This window comes from Phalaenopsis equestris, unplaced genomic scaffold (assembly GCF_001263595.1).
Source record: "Phalaenopsis equestris unplaced genomic scaffold, ASM126359v1 Scaffold000255, whole genome shotgun sequence".
In the NCBI taxonomy this organism is placed as follows: Eukaryota; Viridiplantae; Streptophyta; class Magnoliopsida; order Asparagales; family Orchidaceae; genus Phalaenopsis; species Phalaenopsis equestris.
In genome coordinates this window covers 132,842-148,877 of record NW_018164697.1, presented here as the reverse complement: position 1 = coordinate 148,877, position 16,036 = coordinate 132,842, and the positions used below count along the sequence as shown (strand labels likewise).

General features: G+C 38.1%; 1 protein-coding gene across 6 annotated transcripts in view; it reads left to right on the top strand.

Annotated features, from left to right (window-relative positions):
- Positions 1–6,215: 6,215 nt before the first annotated feature.
- LOC110024347 (alpha,alpha-trehalose-phosphate synthase [UDP-forming] 1-like) overlaps positions 6,216–16,036 on the top strand; it is a 63,210-nt gene continuing 53,389 nt past the window's right edge. The window contains exons 1-4 of one of the 6 annotated variants that reach the window (XM_020724253.1): positions 6,216–6,355; positions 7,374–7,847; positions 8,260–8,357; positions 8,473–8,861. In XM_020724253.1, coding sequence (XP_020579912.1) covers positions 7,406–7,847; positions 8,260–8,357; positions 8,473–8,861 — 929 coding nt within the window. In that variant the 5' untranslated portion in view covers positions 6,216–6,355; positions 7,374–7,405. The other 5 variants (XM_020724259.1, XM_020724257.1, XM_020724258.1 and 2 more) reach the window with 5 other exon arrangements.

The following is a 16,036-nucleotide window of genomic DNA, read 5'->3' as shown; positions in this document are numbered from 1 at the left end:
TATATATATATATATATATATATATATATATATAGTATTACGGACAACTGTGCAATAAATAATAATTTGGAGTCAAATCTCCCTTATCCCCATTACCCCTAAAAACCATAATCAATTATTATTATTGAATGATATGTGCTAAGTCATTCTTATATCTATTGCTCTCTTGTCCACTCACTCAAGCTTTGGCAAGATCCTATCCTATAATATGGTAGTTTATTGACTGAATATTTTTGTAAGAATCATATATGACGAATTTTTGTATAATTTGTAAATGAGTTAGGTGATTTATAATTATTTCATGCAAGAAGATTCATAGTGAGAAAGTGATCATTTAATGTTTTAGCATTGCACGAAGATCCAGTGCACACATGGATAGTTGAAAAGTAACACAACGAGACATCGAAATTTTTTTCGCGAAAAAATCAGAAGAGAGAAAAGAATCATTGGGACTAGCATAGTTAAAGTTATCCATTATAAGCGTGTAATTACAAAGATACACCCTTATGATACAATTAGGAGAGCAGAGTTACAAGTTTACATCTGTTACAATACTTGTCCATATATAACGCTAAATTAAGACATTAGGAGTCTGAAATGTCGTCAGAAGTTAATATGGTGTTATATGTTACACTTGTATTTCAGATATGATCTATGTGACAAACAGGTGTGTTCGAAAACGATTAGTGGGGGTGGCTTGAGATTGGTGGTTGGCGGCTACGAGGATCGGTAGTTCTCCTCGGATCATCTGTCCAGAACAATGCTGGAATTCTCCTCCTCTCCCCTCTCTCAAGTGAAGAGAGGAGGTCTATTTATAGCCTTTGGAGGAAGAACATTTTGGTCATCCGACGAATAAATCTCATAATATATGATCTAACGATTCAGATTAATCCCCCTTGATCATATGAGGTATTTTTTTAAGGATTTGAGGGTCTTAATGACCTCAGATTTAAGCGAGTCTAGACTCATTGGACTCTTCTTGTTGAGACGTTTGATTTAACTATAATTATGCCAAATTTAGGGTTTGTTTGCTCATTCAATTAATGATCTAAAGCTTCTAAATGTATTTTAATGACTTGATATGAGCTGATTGTACTCAGATTGGACCAATTTTGATATCACCGGGTTCGTCTTGTTCCGACGATCAGTTCGACCATGAACTCGTTGAAACTGAGCTTCTAAATGATCTTGAATTTGAATATAAAATATTTATTATTTAAAAATGCCCAGAAATTTATGCCAAATGATAAATTTTATTAATGACACATCAATAACATATTGATATGTTATTCTCATATGAATAAGTTCATGATGAGAAAGAAATACACCTTCTCGTAGATTGAATTCAGAATTGAGGGAGGAAAATGATGAGAAAGAAGAAGATCATAAATATCGGCAATTAAAATAATTTGAATTATCATCTCGATGAATTGATGACACATTTTTATTTAGAAAAAATTATATAACTAGCACACTATTCTTATGTATTTACATATCTAATACTTATATTTTACTTTTTATATTCATAACACTCAAATCATTCATATTGCATCAAAAAAAGATACCACAATTGCTGACTCTTAGGGTCCGTTTGGGGCAGCTTGTGCGTTTCAGGATAAGCTGCTTATCCTGAAATGTGGCCTGCGGACCAGCAGTAGAGGTCGACCCGCGGTCTGCGTTTAGTGTAAAAACACAAATGCATTTTCAGATAAGCTGGTACCCAAACGGACCCAAACGGTACGGCGGCGTTGTGAACTATAAAAATTATGAGAGTTGTGAACCAAACGGTACGGCGGCGTTGTGAACCATACAATCTTAAACAGTCTCCAAGGTAATGGTTCACAACTCGGTTTCAAAACCAAAGGGTAAGACAGCGTTTTAAAAATACCGCCCGCACTTATAAGTTGCCCCAAACGGACCCTTAATAAGTGAAATACACCTTTTCAAGCATACGTAAAGTGACATAAACGTTAAAATCAAAATTTAGGTGCTGGATATGTAAATACATGGAATTGTTTGGTATGTTTGTAAATCTTCGTTTTATTCAACGTTAAGCAATAAATCTTAAACTATGTATGCTCTAACCATTACTCCACCTCCACTACCCTGGCATAGCTCCCAGATTCCACCACCCTGGCTTAGCCCCTACCACCTGATAAATCACAATCTCAGGAAATATTGTGTGTGTATATATATATATATATATATATATATATATATATATATACTCCCTCTCACTATGATAAGGGCCAATATCCTTAGCCTTTTTGTTAGAATACTATCCCTGTCTCATTTACTCTTCCACATTTATCAATTCATCCTTAAACCTATGAGCTCTACTGATTCTTTAGCTTTTAACGACACCACATTGATCATTTGAACACACTTATACCATCTTCGCTCAAGTTACACATGACCACCCTAAAAAACACTCTTACCATCCATCTTTCAACAGATACCTATTCCATATGGAGTGTTCAAATTCACAAAGTGTTCAAAGCCAACGATTTTGAAGGATACCTCACAAGAAGTTTCACTCCTCCAGTTAAATACAATGGCATATCTGGAGGTATGTTTAGTCCCAACTCAGATCAACTATGGATTCTGATAGCATATATATGAGCTACGATATGCCCACCACTTCTTCCTTATATTTTCTCCCTTGACATCTTCTTTGATATTTGGAACACAGTTAACCTATGACTAGAAGTAATAAATAGATCTCGACTCATTGAACTGCAAAACAAATTTCACAACATTCATATGTAAGGGAGAACAATGACACAATACTTTCTGTCATCAAGCAAAAGACTGATGCACTAACCATAGCTGGAACTTCCTAGCATCCTGAAGATATCATCTTATAAATCCTTAATGAAGATATATTTTCATATTCACAACCAACTATTCTAACATCAAGTCCCACCCCTCCACCCATCAGCCTCGTACCACTCTTCATCTCTACAAGTAAACCAATATATCATCCGACTCAAACACCAATAATAACCCTACCACCTGCTTCTTCAGCTGCAAAACTTAATTATTCTTCAGACACATACACTACCTCACACAATAACCCCAAATCCATTTCACCTTTATCAGTTGCACACACATCAAAACCAAACTCTCATCTAATGCAAATGAGGCTCCAGACTGGCGTTACAAAACCTAAATATATCCTCCAACTCTACCACACCAACATACCTAACAACCCCTCTACTATAAACAAGCTATCAAATACCCCCAATGGAGGAGTGCCATGTCCATTGAATTCCAATCATTACAATCACAAGGAAATTGGGAACTAGTCCCCCCTTCCCCCACCTTCAATCTCCTAAACTGACAATGGACATATCGAACTAAGTATCATATCAATAGAACCATTGTCAAATATAAAGCTTGGTTGGTCGCCCAAGACTTCAAACAAGAATATGAACTTGACTAATAGGACAAAGTCAGTCATGTAACAAAATTTACCACAATCAGGGATGCTACTCACTCTTGTAGACTCTAACAAGTAGGAAATTTATCTGCTCGACATTTTAAATGCCTTTCTTTATGTTAATGGACAACTCAAGAACATTGTATACACGAAGCAACCACAAAGATTCATTAACCTTTAATATCTAACTTATGTTTGTCGCCTTAGAAATGCCATTTACCTTCTTCGCTAATCACTAAGACAATGGTTCTTCATTTTTACCACCTTTCTACACCACATTGGTTTTTCTTCAATCCTGTCTTATCCATTTTTATTCACATCTATCATTCCACTAATGAAGCTTACATCCTCGTAAATGTAGATGATAGCCTATTTACTGGCAACACTCCCACCATTTTAACTAACATCGATCCTTACAACTCCTTAACATAAGTATCCCATCAATAACATAGGGTTTCTCTCCAGCTTACTTAGCCTCCAAATGGCTTCCACTGTCACGAACATTAACCTATATCAAACCACTATGCTCATTAAATCCTACTCAAAGCAAACATGCAAAATTTTAAACCAAGTCTCTCCACTTCATCTTTCAGAATCACTCCTTCCACCTATTTCTCTCAACCTTAACTCTAATGACAACTCACGGGCCCTCTCTAATTTCTCACATTAACACACCATGTTCTCACCTTCACCACTAATTGACCCTATCAATTTATGAAAAATCATACCAATTACTAAAATGAACCATCATATACATCAATAGAAACCTAAATCTTGGCATTCCCATAAACCACACCTCTTTCAGGCTCCAGGCATTCACTGCCTCAAACTGTACTAGAGACTACAACTGGACAGTGCATCCACTGGGACAAAATAATCTCATCTCTTGGACCACCAAGAAACAAAATTTGATTGCATTCTCATCCACGGAGGCTGAATATTAAACACTTACAGCTACTACAACTAAAATTATCTGGCTCTATTGTCTCCTCTGAGATCTTGGCATTCCTAACTCCACAACAGCCCATATATTCAACAGCATTACCTCTCTCATCGTACTTGCTCAAAATCCAATCTTTCATGCCAGAACTAAACATATCGAAGTTGATCATCACTATATATGTGAATGCATTCAAGCACAAACAATATCAGTTCACCACATAAACATTCAAGATCATCTTGTCGATCTCTTCACCAAGTCTCTCAACTTTTCTCGATTCATCTGCCTTCACTCCAATCTAACGCTCAAAGATCGTACATTAGATTTCAAAGCAGTAAAAGATATGTACGTCCAGCTCCGATACCCGTCACAACTCTCACCTTCAACTACCCCACCACAACTCTCACCTTCAACTACCCCACCACCAGATAAATCACAACTATCAAATCATAACATTATCCAACTTCACTTAACTTAAGAGATCCTATATCTTTATATATATGTTCCCCACCATTAATGAAAATCACATCGAAAAAGAACAAACATTCTTCTAATCATCTATCTTTTTTCTAACCTTAACAACCACAAATCCTTTCACATTGACAATACATTAATATTTATTGTCATAAATGGTTTAAAATTGTGTCCAATTAGAATTCAGTTGTATCCAAACTTTGATTAAAAAGAAAAAAAAAATGAAAATTGCTTTTACATACTTATCTTCATTTGCTTGATGAAGTAATAAAAGGTAATATATTCCCAATCATCTTATAAAAAATAAAAGGAAAATTTATGTACCTAAATTGCAAATAATATCTTGCTAACTCTATCTTTTTCTCCTCTATAATATCTTGCATATAAACTTCCCTTTTGATATTAATTAAATATTAGGGCATTTACATACATGCTACACAATTCCCATATATTTACATATCTAATAATTCAACAATCATATTTACATTCAACTCCTGCGATCGATCTGCGGGCCGCGTTTCAGGATAAACTGTTTATCCTGAAACGCACAAGCTGACCCGAACAGACCCTTATACTCTCAAATTTTCATCATCACGTCCATCAAAAATATCACAATCATTATAATCTTAAAAATCAAATACATCTTTTCATGCATGTATTTATGAGATTATAAGTATATGTGCATCTTTGATCATTGAATATAAAAAGTAAAAAAAAAAAAAACTTTAGAGAGTTAAATATATAAATACAAAAGAATTATGTGATATGTACCTGAACTACCCTTTTTAATGTTATTTACTATTAAGGGTCCGTTTGGGGCAGCTTATAAGTGTGATGACATTTTTTAAAGCGCCGTGATACCGTTTGGATCATACATTTTGTCCGCTTATCCGAAAACATGATTCTATTTTTACACTAAACACAAACAACGGTCAAGTCCTGCGGTCGACCCGCTTGCCACATTTCATGATAAATTGCTTATCCTGAAATCCACGAGCTGCCCCAAACACATCCTAAGTCATTTACATCCATGACACACTATTCTTATGTATTTACATATCAAGCACCTAAATTTTATTTTTTACATTTATATCATTCATATTTTCATATTTTCATATTTTTCTTTTTCATAAATATATCACTATTTTAATTAAAAAAAATAAAAATTGAGAATATCATTTAGATACTGTTTTGGTAGGCATCAATTCAACCAGATTTGTGCTGTAATTTTTGGGGACAAATTAAACAGGCAGGATCAAGTTGAGGGCTAAAGTGTAATTTTTCAAAATAGTGATTGGTAAAACTGTAATATAGCAATTGGACTGCATATATGTATATATATATATAATAGCGGGCGTATGAGCTGCATGAAACTTTATCAGGGGCGATGTTCTGGTGCTTCTCTCTCTAAAAAGACGCACATAATCTGATCATTAGATTTCACCCGCTCGCATTCATGGCGGTCTCTCTCATTGAGAGCAGGTTCCGGCGAATTTCGGGTATGGATAAGAATTGGAGAGGAGTAGATTCGAGGAGGAGATGCGGCGATTTCTTGCTTTTTTACTTCCTTTTTCCCTCCACTTTCTCTCTCTAGATTTCGGCACCTAAAATATCGGCAAGTTGCTCTAGTCCCCAACTGGAGAAGGCGGCATCGCTGTCCATCTGCTTCTTCTTCTTCTTCTTCTTCTTCTTCTTCTTCTTCTTCTTCTTCTGTTTTCTGTGGAGAGATTGCAGTCTATAAATTTCTATAGATGGATTGATATGTGGGGAAAGAGATCGGGGAGGGGAAAAGGGAGGAAGATTTGTTGGTTTCTTTAACTGCAATTGCCTGATTGAAGAGACGAACCGTTTTTATTTGAACAATAATTTTGGATAACTTTTTTTACCGTTCGTACCCTAACCTTTAATCGGTTTGTGGTCCTTCGACTTTCTGTTTTACCCTTTTTTACTTTAAGTTTTTACTGCTGGTAATCTCCATTTTTCATCGGGGAGATTGTTTTCGTGAAGATTCAATGTTTTTAATGTGAAAGAATGGCGCATTTTACTGCCGGGTTAAAGAGTTGGGGGTTTTAGGGGGTACGGTGTTGATCTGGAATTAATGATTCGGGGTTCGACTTTGATACGTTCGTGTCTGTGATCTGAGTGTGAGGAGGAAACATTCGTCCCAAATGGGGCTGGTTATACGGAAGAAGGAAGGAGGACGGGAAAAGGATCACTGACTGTCTTCGCCCCCACTACTCTCCTCCTCTTTACCCTTACATTCTCTCTCTTGTTTCTCTTTCTATATCTCTATCGCGGCCCCGTTTCTTTAATCGCGCGCTCGACATCTGGATAGATTGGTTTATGTCAGATGTGAGACGGAGTGGAGTTGATTTTTTTTAATGGCGGAGAAGCTTCGTCGCATGCCATGTTACTCTTGCTAACTTCCCACTCGTTTGTTTAGGATTAATTTATTTCTTATGGTTGGCTTTTTTCTTTTCGCTATAGCTAATGGTGCTTTCCCCTGTTTAAATGCAGGGGAGCCGCTCCTTTGTTAGGCTCTTGGTTTAATGAATCTGGCCTCCGGCAGCCAACATAGCGATCTTATGCCGGGAAACAAGTATAATAATCGGAGTCAGAACAGGGTTGATAGGCTGCTGCGAGTGAGGGAACTCAGGAAGCTTAGCAAAGCATTTAACATCGAAGAAGATGATGCAGCTGGAAGCAGGGAGGTTAATAACGGAATTGATTGCTCCCGGGAGGCTGATCACCTGCCTGAGGATGAGATGGGAGGTGCAGAGTACACGCGAGAGCATGAGGAAGCAGGGATAGAGACGGCTCCCCAAGTTGCCATGAGGGTTCTGGGGGATGGATGCAGAGCTTCGGAAGGGAAGCCCATGAAGCAGAGGCTGCTGGTGGTGGCGAACCGGCTACCTGTGTCGGCTGTTCGTCGTGGTGAAGATTCGTGGTCGCTGGATATCAGCGCCGGTGGTCTTGTCAGTGCTCTGCTCGGTAAGTGGAGTGATAGAACAGTTCTTTATTGTACATATTACATGCATTATCGGAAAATATTTCTCGTTTTTTGATAGAATTGTACCGGTACAGTAAACTAATTGGATTTGCTTGCAAGTTATTTGATTTCTTTTGGATAACATGTTACTGTTATCTATTTACATTTATTTTGTATTTATTTTTTTAATATTTATATTTTTTACATCGCATCTAAAATTTTATTAATATCCTATTTTTAACATATAATATATCTTTTTTATGTGTATATTTTGATGTGATTGTGCCACTAAAATATTTAAATAAAATTTTGTGGCGTATATATATGTAAATTCCTTTTTTTTTTCATCTCCCTAATTTTATGCATTCAGTAATTGGAGTTCTGAGATCTTAACTCCTTTGCTTGGTTTTACAGGTGTGAGGGATGTTGATGCTAAATGGATTGGATGGGCTGGTGTAAATGTGCCGGATGAAATTGGGCAGAGGGCACTTACAAAAGCACTGGCTGAGAAGGTTTGTTCAAGTTTTAACTAGGTTTTTTTTTAAGCTGCAATTTCTTGGTTCAGATTTGGTCTTTCTTACGTTATTGCTCAGAAAAAAAATGTTTTTTTTTTTTTTTTGTTAGCAGAGATGTATTCCGGTTTTTCTTGATGAAGAAATAGTTCATCAATATTACAATGGCTACTGTAATAATATTCTATGGCCTCTTTTTCACTATCTGAGTCTTCCCCAAGAAGAACGACTCGCCACAACTCGCAGCTTCCAGTCTCAGTTTGACGCATATAAAAGGGCGAACCAGATGTTTGCTGAAGTGGTGAATCAACACTATGAAGAGGGCGACGTTGTGTGGTGCCATGATTATCACCTTATGTTTCTTCCAAAATGCCTTAAGGATTTTGACAGCAGGATGAAAGTTGGTTGGTTCCTTCACACACCTTTTCCTTCCTCGGAGATTCACAGGATGCTGCCATCTCGTTCTGAGCTGCTTAGATCTGTTCTTGCTGCTGATTTAGTTGGGTAAGCATATATTTTCATTCTGATGGCCCGGGCAACGTGTGATTGACACATGATCTCATAAAGCATGCATGACACTCTGTATTCCACTGTGAGAAACTCTTATCCACATGGGGAACACTCATAATGACAATGGTAAAAAAATGAAAGGTCATTTACATACATACCACTCAATTTCTATGCAATTACATATCGAGCACCAAAATTTTAATTTTTAAGTACATGCCACCTTACCTATGCATGCAATATTACAATTTTTGAAAGTTTATATGGTGTATTTTTTATATAATATGAAAGATTTTTGCAGTATAAATGTAAAATGTGAAATTTAGGTGTTAGATATGTAAATATATAGGAATTGAGTGGTATGTATGTAAATGCACCAAAATTGAATTGGAAATAAAACACCTTTTTTTTGGGGCATTTACATACACACCATTCAATTCCTACATATTTACATATTTAGCACCTAAATTTTATTTGCCAAATTTATATAATCCAAAATTTTCATACATCACGTCAAAAAGGTCACACTTTTAAAAAGTCAAATACACTGTGCCATGCATAGGTGAGAGGGCATGTATGTAAAAATTGAGATTTAGGTGCTAGACATGTAAATACTTAGGAATTAAGTGATATGTATGTAATTCTACCTTTTCTTCTTTTTTGGAATGGTGGCAGAATTGGACTAGTTAAAAGAATACACTTGTTTGCAACCAAGTACACCTACCCATGCTCATGTTTAGTAGCCCGACTAGTTAAAGGTGTTGGTGTCGCCCTAATTTTTCTCGAGTAAATGAGAATATAAAATTGTTAGGTACCACTAGGAATGCCTTTTTGGTTCCTTCTTCCTTCCAATCAGTTCGCATGGTTATGCATGTAGTCTTTTTTTTTATAATATTTATTGGAGAGTTGCATGAGAGTTGCATGACGAAAAAAAGTTTTTATGAACGATATTTATTGAAAATATGTTCTGATGAGTGAAAAGTGTAGGGATGCAAACCTTCAAATTCCATCTTAATTTTTCCGGGACATCTTTGACAATGGGTTATGTGGATTTTCATTACATGATATTTTTATTTTATGATGGAAGGAGATGACATCATATAGAATTTCATGATTAAAGATTCATAGCGAAGACTCTTGGGTGGCCAAACGAGGACGAAAAGTTTCTTGAAGTTGATGTCTTAAAGTTTAAAATTTAAATCATCAAAGCGTGAGAAACAAAAGTTGACATCTTAGGGCAGGGAAAGTATAAAGGGAATATTAATTACAAACCACACAATTATCATGTATTTACATATATAAAGCGCACCCAAAGTTTAATAATTACGCTTATAACACCTTGGTATCACATGTGTATACATGCTGTGACAGTCTCGAACTCTCACCCATCAAGGTATTGTCCGCTTTGGCCTAGTGGTTTCACGATTTTGCCCCATTGGTGTAGCCTCTTAGGAGGTCACCGCATCCTAGGAGTGCTATAGGAGGATCACACTTAACTTTGGATTTTCCAATAAAATTCTACGGTTACACTAAAAGACATCTCGATTTTTAAGAGTTCAATTTCAATATATGTAAGTTGTTCTTCATCATCTGTACTCTATACTCAGAATCATCCACTAGACATATAAGATTCCAAGGGTGACCCCTATAGATTCAAAAGGTGGCTCCCTCCATGTAGCAATTTGTCCCATCCAAGGTTCAAGAGATGGCTCCCATGGTTCAACACTTTGTTTTGTATGACACTTAGTTCCCATCTTTCGTTTAGTGTATTGTTCTGATACCATTTATGACAACCTGAACTCTTACCCAATCAAGTTATTGCTCACTTTGGCCTAGTGGTCTCACATTTTTGCTCTGTTGGGGTAGTAACTTTCCTAAGGGCATCTATCCTAGGAGTGATTCAAGACGAGCATGCTTAACTTTGACGTTTCTAATGAAATTCCACCGTTAGTTTCTAATGAAATTCCACTGTTAGTTTCTAATGAAATTTCATAATTACATCAAAAGATGTCTCGATGTTCAAGAGTTCATTGTCAATCCACTTAATGAATTTCACAATCTCTCTTGCTGAAGTACTAATATCTTCGTTAGTGCTCTATACTCAGAATCATCCGCCAAGCAAATAGGATTCTATAAGTGCCTCTTATAGATTCAAGGGGTGGCTTCCACCATGTAGCACTTTGTCTTATCTTGGGTTCAAGTGGCGGCTCCTATGAAGTAGCATGTTGTTCTATATTTCCCTTAGTTCTCATCTTTTGGCTCGGTTTAATACTCTAATACCATTTGTGACATCTAGAGCACTAACCCATTAAGGATGTATTGTTCTCTATGGCTCAGTGGTCTGTTAGTTTTGCCTCGTTAGTGTAACTTCCCAGGCGGTCACCCATCCTAGAAGTGCTCCAAGGCCAACAAGCTTAACTTTGGAGTTTCTAATGAAATTCAATGTTACACTAAAAGATGTCTCGATGTTTAAAAGTTGGCTTTAATCGAATTAAGGAATTTCACAAAATCCCTCACTTAAATACCAAATGTCCTCATCACTGCTCTATACACAAAAACACCCACCAGGCAGATAGGATTCTAGGGGCAGCCCCTACATATTCAAGATGTGGCTCCCACCATTATAGAGCACTGTTGACTCGTCCTGGAGTACTCCCAGGATGACCTCTTAGGAAATTATACCTTTGGGGCAAAACATCGAGACCACTAGGCCAAAATAGGCAATACTTTGATGAGTGCTCAAAGGGAAAATGTGTATTTCACTTTTAAAAAGATAGTGAGGTGGTATTTAGATATGATATTAAAAATTTGAGTGATATGCATGTGAATATGAATATTTAGGTGTTGGATATGTAAATACATGATACTTACGCGGTATTTATTTTAATGCCTCATGCATATATGATACCCAAGTTAATCCAAAAATCATAATGGAAGAATGCTTTACTATTGAAATTAAAAAGGGGTTTCAAACATGACACTTGAAAACAAGAAAAACGACACAACACCCAGTTAGGGCATAGGTTGGCATGGTGGTGATGTGGTTGGAGGGGTTGAACCGGATGGGGGAGGAAGGTTGGTGGTTATGTAGGGTGAGGGGGATGATTTGAGATGGCAACTGGGCAGAGAGGGCTAGCCGGTGGCTGGAAACAGGGAAGGAAGGGGGGTTGCTTGGTCGACGAAGGGTGACCGGCACTTGGAAGCAAGGCGAAAGTAGATGGCAGGGTGACTGACAACTGGAAACAGAAAGGGGGAGATGGTTTGTTGGTTGACGGCTAGAAGCATGAAATGAAGATGCAGGGTGAAGGGCGGCGAGGAGGAGAGGGATTGCGTGGGAGGATTAGGTTGACGTCGCCATCGACTCGGAGTATGATACAACTGAAGCACCATTTGTCATCGAATAAAACTCTATAAAGGGAAAATGTCTATAAGTAGAAATCTGAAACCAGAAAACAAGACTAAATCCTAACACAACTAACAACGTATTTATAATAAGGTAAATAGGAGTCAGTAAGTAATTCCTCCAACGCGAACTTGAACTGGTCCAGCCTCCTTGTTGGATCGACACCCACTTGCTAAACCGATAGGGTCAACCTAAGGCTTTAGTCACCCGGGGTCAGGGGAGCTTGATTCGTCGATGCTTCAGTTCAAGTTCGCGACATTGAACATAATGAGAACAATGTAGTCACCTAATAGGTCAATCTCGTAGGCATTGTCATTCAGCTTCAAAAGTATTTTGAAAGGGCTGTATGCTCTGGGCTTGACTTTTCTGAATGCTTCTACTGGAAATTTCTCTTTTTTTATTCGGATCCACACTAGGTCTCCTTCTTGGAAAGTCATCTTTTTCTCTGTTTTGCTGCTTGTGCATGGTACTTCTGTTTCTACTTATTGATCTCTTTTCCTACTTCCTTGTGGAGCTTTTGAATCTCTTGCACCTGTTCCTTAGTGTCCTCACTTATCATTGATGTCTGCGGGAGTGGTACCAATTTGAGCAGTGCGTCTTGTAGACGGATTCATTGATCTGTTGTGTGCAGACTCAGTATGGCTAGAATCAAATCCCATAGCATAATTCTTTTTTCCAACAAAGCATCTCAACAGACTTCTAAGACTTCTATTCACTTCGTCCGTCTCACCGTCCATCTGTCGATGAGCTGCAGAATTGAATTAAAGCTTAGTTTATAGTTTCCCCATAGGATCCTTTAGAATTGACACAGAAATTTGGCATCCCTATTTGAAGTGATGGTCCTGGGTATCTCATGTAACTTACAATCTTTCTGAAGCACAAATCGGTGACATGCGATGCATCCAACATCCAGTGACAGGGTGTGAATTGTGTCATATTCGAGAATCGATGCATCGCAACCATAAATAAATTCTTGTTCCGCTATGCCCTCAGAAGACAAACCATAAAATTCATACTAACATGCACCCATGGTGCCTCTGGTACCGGTAATGGGGTGTATAGTTGTGATTTTTGCCACATGATAAATTTGACATTGCATGATGTCGCTAGTCGGGGCCAAAAGAACTATTCTCTCACGAGTGCGAAAGTTTTGTCCCTGCCATAATGCCCTGCAAGTCCTCCACTGTGGTTTTCCTGAACAATTAACTGTCTCAGTGAACATCTAGGAATGTATAACTTTGTTAGAACAAGTAATGATTAGCTCTATAGTATTGCCTAGTAGATTTCTCCTGACACGACTCCTAGATTTTCCCAAAATCCTCGTTTGGCTCGTACAAGTCATTCACTATCTCAAAGCCTATGATCCAAGCCTGTATCACGGTGATTGGAAAGTGATGACTGCTCAGTGCATCTGCTACACGATTCTGACTACCCGCTTTGTGCTTAAGCGCGAACTGGGACGACGCTAAGAACTTGACCTAAGTAGCATGTTGGCCCTTCAGTTTACTCTATTTGCTTAAGAATTTCAAAGCTTCGTGGTCTGTAAACAACGAAACTCACTCATCAGTAAGTAATACCTCCAATGCTCAAGAGCTCTCACAATAACATAGAACTTGTCGTCGTATGTCAAATATTTCCTCATGTGCTCATTCAGCTTCTCACTAAAAAAAAGGTATGTGGTGACCTCCCTGGCTTATCATTGTTCCTATCCCCACGACAAATGCATCACACTTTACCTCAAATAGCTGATTAAAATCTGGTAATGCTAAGACTGGTGCCTAGGTTATTTTTTTTTCAGTGCGTAGAAACTATTTGAGTTGTATTTGTCCACCGGACTATTTCTCCCTTGATGGCACTGAAGCTCCTGATGATTCAACTGTAAAATAGCGCTGGTCCTAAAAACTGTCTCAGCTTCGCGAAAAACTGCAGTGCGGTTCGGTTCAGCTCATAATGGTCTTGATCTTTGTAGGATTCATCAGAATGTCTACAATAGACACAATATAACTCAAAAGGCATACCTGGGCTATCATAAAGCGACACTTCTTTGAATGACATATAGTTATTTGCTTGTAACACCTTGAATATCGTCCTCAGGTGTTGCAAGTGCTCCTCAAATCGGCTGTATATCAAAATGTTGTCCAAGTACACCTCAGACAAATTTTCCAATGTGAGTCTGAAACACCTAATTCATTATCCTCATGAATACATTGGGCACATTAGAGAATCCTAAGGGTATAACTGCCCACTCATATAATTCATCTCGTGCCTTTAAGACGGTCTTTCACTCGTCCCTTGGTATTATCTGAATTTGGTGGTACGCACTGCGTAAGTCGATCCAGTGCAACTGATCCAAGAGATCACCTAGATGAAGTATGAAGAACTGATACCTGATAATAATCTCGTTGATGGCTCTACTGTCAATGTAAATCTGCCCTGAACCTTCCTTCTTGAGTACCATCAGAGCTGGAAAAGCACGCAGAATGATACCTCATGAAGAGATCCTATATTTTTCGCTGCAACTCGTACTCTACAGGTTTCAACCTGCAAGCAAGTCAGTTTGGTAACACTGATCCAAGTATGAGATCTATGACGTGCTGAATTTCTCTGTGGCGGAAATTCCTTTGGAAGACTGTAAGTCCTCACACCCTGGTAGTCATGTAGATATAGCTTTATCGATGTTGGTTTCTCAATCTTCCTTAGTCCTCTCTAGTAGGACCAACGCCATCGCTACTGGAGCATCTCGAACTGATTGCATGAAGGCGGCCTTCGAGGCTATATCATCAACACCTCTTGCATCATTGACAGGTAATAGCACGATGCGTTTTTCATCATTTTTAATAAGTATTTTTTAAACTGTTGTGTTGAGTCTTACGGTCGAACTGGCAAGGCCTCCCCATTAGAATATGACACACATCCATTAGAATCATGATGCAACACACTTGCTTCTGTAACCAATCCCCAATTGAGAACTGAACCAAACACTGTTGATCTACAAGTATCCCATTTCCCCTCTTCAACCAGGGAAGAGAATAGGATTGAGGATGTTTCTGTGTGGCTAATTCCTATTTATTCACCATCAACGTGGATGCTACTTTTTCACTTCTCCCATTGTCGATAATCAAACATGAAAACGTTGCCCTTCACCATACACTTAGTGTGAAAGACACTGTGTCTCACCATGACTGATCTCTCTCCGGTTATGTTTGTAGGACTCTATGTATGACTAACATCTCTCCCTCGTCACCCTGGAACTGAAACTCATCCTTTGGATTATCCTCTAATTCCTCTTCCTCCACTTTCTCCAAGATCCCCTGATTTGAGAATGAAACAACTCGGCTCATGAGACAGCTAGAGGCTATGTGTCTGTAGTTATGGCATCTAGAACTCCTTCTAACAGACATTATACTTGGCGAGCTACCCTTTTCCGGCTTCTTACCACTCATACATATCTCATCACTTTCCTGTCTTGTCTTGCCAACTCTTCTAGAGGTATTCTTGTCGGTTGTTTTAGCTGTAAGTGACTGCGTGAATGAAAACTACTGCTTGCTCCATTTCTATTGTTTTTCTATTCTTCAAGGCTAAGGTCTGAATATGCTCAGTGACCAATATGACTGTAACTGCATAATATTGCTAATGACACCCCAGATAACAGGTTATGGTGTATTCCTCTAACTCAATGAACTCACACTTCATCTGATATTGGTCGAAAGCGTCGTGAACTCCTCCACTGATATGTCTCTCTCCTGCAGATGATAGTCTCAGAAACATA